A 6000-nucleotide genomic window follows, 5' to 3' on the forward strand; every position below is an offset into this window, starting at 1 on the left:
CAAAGAAGAAGCCTGTGAGGACTGCGAACTTTCTTCTTCGTCGTATTCGATCCATTTGGCTGCTCAGGATCCTCCGTTATCAAGAACTTGTTTTTTCAATTCTGAATTCAGTTGAGGAGCTGTTTTTTGAGGCAAGTGGAGAAGAAGCTCAACACTTGATAAGTAACCAAAAAAACACCGAGTTCCTTAAAGATCCAACAACAATAATAAAATTCCTTTGAAAAAAGAGAACCTGTACAATTTAAGTTACATCACAAATATCCCCAAAATGTATTAAACATTTTATATAAAAATATGGATGTGCATAGTCGTTGGCCTCGTAGCCTACGCTCATGTTAGTGTTGCTTTAAATAAATAAATAAAACAATATATTTAAGATTTCGGAATTTTATATAATTACTTAAATACATACGGTAAATATAATAAGTGTTACATTCTATATGCTTTATTTTAAGACTGATAAACAATTCAATTAACGATTGAATGCCATTCCTAATCGAGGCTGTGAAGACCATGAAAAATCGCATTCGGATTCGGAATAAATGTTCCCAGGCTAAGCAGGCACTCGACTTTAATAGGACATTTGACTAAGTGGAAGCGATTGACCTATGTCCAAGCTCATTTATTGATTCTGTCCATTTGCATAGGATAGGACCTATCTAGGGTTCCCCTCCCTTTGATCTGATTGCGACGCGTGTCCTGTTCGGCGATGCAAATTGGTCACACCCTTCAGATGTCAAAAGAAATATCGACGGATAGACGACAAATCGATTTGCATGGCAGGGCAGTAATAATGAATTTTGCCCAGGGTGACATAATTGTGCGAGGACCAGCTTGACCAGCCTGCGTTCCATCATAACTCATAATAATGAAGTGCAAATGCCTATGTATGCGCTACCCTGGGCATAATCGGCTTTCAATTCCGAACAAAAGGACTCGGCCTCAGAAGTCACGTGCCTGCTGTTTAATCCGTGTCCTCTACTTTCCTTTCTTTTCCCCGAGTGAAAGTCCTGCCGGCGAATTTGTTACGCTTTGATTTCTCCTTTTTTCGACGTGATCCCTTTTCGCCTTTTTTTTGTCTTGTCTGGACATTTGGTCGCTACCTACTTGAAGTAGAAGTCGTGCCCTTGATTAAATTATATGAGTTTATCCCCGGCTGGAAGTGAGTCGCTCTCGTGGCGGAGATAATTTTATCTGTGGGTTTTTTCTTCCAACCGATTCGGATTGAGATGTTGGCTTGGAAAAGGGTTATATGGATTCCGAAAGTGGTGCATTACTATCTGGAGTCATTTCAATGCTCTATTCTGATTGCTGTTGAATTATTAAGTTATGATATATGATATATATATATATATATTAAATTATGTATAAAGTCATATTTTAATTACTTACTCAAAAGCCTTATCAATAACGATCGCATAAAGCGATAAATTGAAAGTAATCCCACTATTTGCTCCACAACTCCCAAGGAGACGCTTAAATATCGCCTAGACTCCCAACAGTTCGAGCACCGTTGGTGTCTAATGATTGGCCAACTACCAAAATAGGTGGCACTGATTTAATGGGAGCCCGGTGGTCTCCGTTTTCCACTTCTTCTACAGCTCTCTCCGCGCAAGTAATCTCCCTATGCCCGTCTCTATTTTCAATTTCGTTAATGACCCAAAAGTGGCGTAAACCAATTTATACCGAGTCGGAGTCTCTCACACAAGACAAATAATAGCGCAGCAGGACATTGACAACAACACCCAGGCAATATATAGGAATGCACTGGAAAAATATCATTCGGAAATTGAGAAATACAAAGAATATATTTGAAATGGCTCTCTCTCATGTCATAAAATAACCTGTAACAAGTACAGGTGCAAGATATTATTTTAATTTATATTTAAATGGAAGTCAGAACCAGATTTTTAAAAATATTGATAATAATACTTTAGAAATTATATTAACTTTATTTTTTCACTGTGGACATAAGTGAAGCAGATTGGTGTGTAGAATCGAAATGTAGAAACGAGACTGTCGACCGGTAATTGACTGCCGCTGATGGTCACTGGCCAAAACGCTGATAATGAAGCGCAATTGTGTTCAACTGATGGTCAGAAACAAATTTCTTTTGAGGCAATTAATCATATTCGGGTACCGAAGGAGTTACAAACTCATGACTTCTCTGTTCTACTATTTTAAGGTGTTGCCTCGTAAGAATAAATCATTGGAAAATTCCTTCTTATCCGCGTTGTTTGTGGACCCTAGACAACCTCCCGTGGTTTTGTGGGTGTTGACACACGTTTTTTCGGCGGGGAATAGTTTAGAATCCCCTAACATTGAGTTGGGTCTATGAATCATGAGATTAATGAAAAGTCTGCCGTAAATGTCAATCCGAGAATCTCAAGAAGTCTTTACTTAACTTCGCTTTGCGCTTTGCCTCGGTCTTTAACATCAAACAATTAACCAGAGCTTTCATTGTCGGCACTTTGATATTTGATTTGCCTCTTTTCCTGGACAAACCAAGTGAATATAGTCACAGATACTCCTATCCCCTTAAACGAATGTGGTCGTTTGTGGCCATATTGCGTTTCACTTTCGCTCCACATACAGGCCTTTCGCATTTGGGGGCGTTGTTTGCCTGGCCCTTTTTCCGCTTGCCACTTTTCCGACTTGGTTTTTGCACGAAACTGGGTCACTGATGTCGCCCGTTTGTTTGTCCAATGCGAGGGTTCCCTCACGGGTTAGTGTACTTTACTGCTAAAATCAATAGACCAGCTCACTGTAATTAGCTTTGACTTAAAGTGCATGCCATGCGAAGTTCAGGATCTGGGAAGGTGGAACTTTCCTACTGTGAGTCATTACCACGAGGGTTTATGGCTAGAAGAGCTGGATTTCAAGAAAGTTCTGTTGAGAAACTATTCGAAAAAGTCTTCATCTTCTGCAGTCATAGTAATGAAGCGTTTCAATGTTTAATTCCTTTTTCTTTTCTAAGGTTATAAATATAAGAGGAAGTTGTTACATTTCATTTTTTTGTGTGGTTTTATTGTTTAAGAGTATTATAATATAATATATATAATTATTGTATCATATCCACCATCTCACGCACGGTGTTCCTTCCGATTCAGCCCTGTTGCACTGTTGATCGCAAATATTATAAAAGCATACAACAATTATTCGTTACAAACCTGGATTTACACTACTTATATGACTAGCTTGCATTTGAGGAGTAGCCATAGGAATACCTGATGCTGGAATGCAGTTCGGTGTGGAACCACCAGACATATCGTAGGAATAGGGACTTGAATAACTGACGCAGGTAATAACAAAAAGTTGTATTGCATGGATCAGTATTTCAATTCAATATTTCTTACCTCATTTGACTGAGAGGATAAGCGTTCATATTCATTTCGCAGGCACCACCCATGCCATAGACCTGACCACCGTTGCCCATCTCAACCAGGCCAGGGGATCCAGCTGGACCGTAGATGTTACAGGGTTCGGAGGCCAAGCCGATGTCCATGCCATTGGGGAAGTGGTTAAAGTGGTTGCCATCGTTGGAAAAGGGTTTGTAGTCTGAGGAGTATACTGTGTGGTTCTGCAGAGAGTCGCTCATAAATCCAGTGTTACTGGCAAACCAGTTAGGGGAAGGCATTCCCATCGATGAGGAAAAGCATTGTTGAGCACCTAAACAGAAATCAGTAACCATTTGATAATTTGGTATGCTAAGTAAGTACCTAGACCATCATTGCTATAATATTGTTGAGCACCGAAAGAAGAACTGAAAGCCTGTTGCATGCCTTGACAATCTGAAAGATGTTGGTTTTTTCAAAATAATTCAATGGTGCATATGATTAAATCGGTTGAATGTCATTAAGACACTTTGGAAAGTGAATAAGTTAATTAAACATACCTTGATTGGGGCTGCCTAACATTGAATGCATACCTAATTAAATGTTTTAAAATAGTTAATATGATTTAAGACAGTTGGATATTATTTAATTACGATGAAGAGTCAATTAGTGAATGCTTAAACTTACCTTGATTGGGGCTGGCAAACATTGAATGCGTACCTGCTTAAATGATGAAAATGTGGTCAAATTGATTTAAGATTACGAATTCATCTTTACCCTCAGTACCATTGTTATAAAACTGTTGAGTTCCCTGCGTAAAGTTATTGAAACACGGCTGACTTTGAGCATTAGCAAATGATTGTTGAATTCCTAAAACTCGACATATTACATTTCTTCCACGGTTGCTAATTTACCATGCTTACCTTGTTGCGCAGTGGCATAACATTGCTGCACAGTCTTCTGGTACTTTTGCATAAAGGCCTCCATGTCGAAGTTGTTAGGACTTTGATGAAATGAAGCACTATCCCCATTTGAATGACAATTTTCCTCTGAAGATTCTGATGAAGTTGGACATTTCGTACCAGTTTCCCGGTTGTTCTGGCCACCGCCTCCCCTTTGACTTTCATCCATTTGCATGCCTGGCATAGAGTACATGGCATTGCCTTGATAATTTAGTGGAGTGGAGTAACAGTAGATGGGAAACCCGGTACTCGGATCGACACCCATTGGAACAGGAAACATGTGCTGTTGCTGGCCAGGATAAGTCTGACCCCATTGAGAGCATCCAGATTGCTGACTAGAATGGATATCACAGCAACAGCCACAGGTCTCTTTGGAGCAGCAAGGACTCTCACATGGAGCTGAACTGGTAGTACTGGGATCGTTGACAATGGTCTCGTCCGATCTTGATCCGGCTTCCGGAAGAGATTGACCATAGCCGTATTGATTTTGAGACATCTGCCCGGGCGAACTAGATGACGATTCCATTTCCCTTTGTCCAGATGTCGTGTCCTGTGTCATTGGGTCAAAGGATTGCCAGCTACATGAAGGTTGGCATACTGGATCTATAATAGCAAAAAATAAAAAGATCAATAAACTTCCAAAACTATTTTAGAAATTACAATACATTCGCTATAGTTATAATCCCGGAAGTCCATTGTCTGACCCTTTTGTTGAACTACTTGACCCGAGGCAATGCGAAACTCTGAGCTACGATGCATTTTTGTAAGACAATTAAATGTGTAAATTTTAAATAAGCTTAACTTACTAACGAACGCTCATCTGCTTCAGAAAACGTGTGTATTCGCTATCTGGATCTGGCTCAGAAGTAAGTTTTTCTGGCTTTGGATTAGAATTGTATTTCGATGCTGACGTGTGAACCTTTTCCTGGTCAGATTTGGGAACTTCGCTTGACTTTTGAGCGTTTAATTCTTGAACACTTTTCGACTTGAATGTTTTGCAGACATCATCTAAGCTTTCGATTGAATCTAGTATTTGGCGGACTTCCTGATCCTGCTCGTCGCCCAAGGAATCAGTATCATTGTCATTCTTATCCGAAGCGTTCATTATGATTATAAGATGGATATCCTGGTCGAGCTCTGCTGTCTTATGACACCACTGAGGTATCTAGCTCATGCCTAGGTAAATGCTTTGGAATTTTGCTTCCTTTAAGGAATAATAATAATTTCTTAAAGTTTATTTACACTCTTTTCATTGAATACTTTGTTAATGTTTTTTTAAAACCACTTTCTCAAAATCAACTGAAATAAAAGTTTCAAAGTTAAATTAAAAAAAAACAAGCTCTATCTATCCAGTCTGCAATACAAAAGGGAAATAGCATATTTAGAAGACTTGACTATGAGTATTTAAGTTTAGATTACTCATATGTGATTTTATATTATTTTCCTTATTTTTTTTTAAATGTTTATTACCCGTGGTTTTAGCTATTAAAATATTCGAGGGTTGACAAAATTGAAAGCAGTTTGCCAACAACCTGTGACTTGATGGAATTTTCACCCATTTGCAGCTCCCACCTGGTTATCTCAGATCAGTTTAACATATGTGGCACTAATTTAACTAAATTAACTACAAATATGTTATCATAAACTGTCTCTCCGCCGAGCATAATTGCAGGCGCTAAGAAGGAATTTGAGTGGAAAACAAA

At 38.9% G+C, this 6000-nt stretch overlaps 1 protein-coding gene across 7 annotated transcripts; it reads right to left on the reverse strand.

The window, feature by feature from the left end:
- Positions 1-3023: 3023 nt before the first annotated feature.
- LOC6618301 lies at positions 3024-5611 on the reverse strand. Of its 7 annotated transcripts, none has more exons than XM_032719398.1 (10): positions 5104-5611; positions 4963-5045; positions 4259-4900; positions 4122-4205; positions 4023-4058; positions 3896-3928; positions 3720-3791; positions 3357-3669; positions 3171-3292; positions 3024-3120 (listed from the first exon to the last, which is right to left on the reverse strand). In XM_032719398.1, exons 1-10 carry the CDS (start codon positions 5400-5402, stop codon positions 3107-3109), a joined length of 1698 nt encoding a protein of 565 aa, XP_032575289.1. In that variant the 5' UTR covers positions 5403-5611; the 3' UTR covers positions 3024-3106. The 7 variants fall into 7 exon arrangements, with proteins under 7 accessions (XP_032575289.1, XP_032575288.1, XP_032575287.1 ...); XM_032719397.1 differs by having other exon boundaries at positions 4113-4205; XM_032719396.1 differs by having other exon boundaries at positions 3069-3112; positions 4023-4055.
- Between the last annotated feature and the right edge of the window lie 389 nt (positions 5612-6000).

The sequence above is a fragment of the Drosophila sechellia genome, chromosome 3L, assembly GCF_004382195.2.
Source record: "Drosophila sechellia strain sech25 chromosome 3L, ASM438219v1, whole genome shotgun sequence".
NCBI lineage: Eukaryota > Metazoa > Arthropoda > Insecta > Diptera > Drosophilidae > Drosophila > Drosophila sechellia.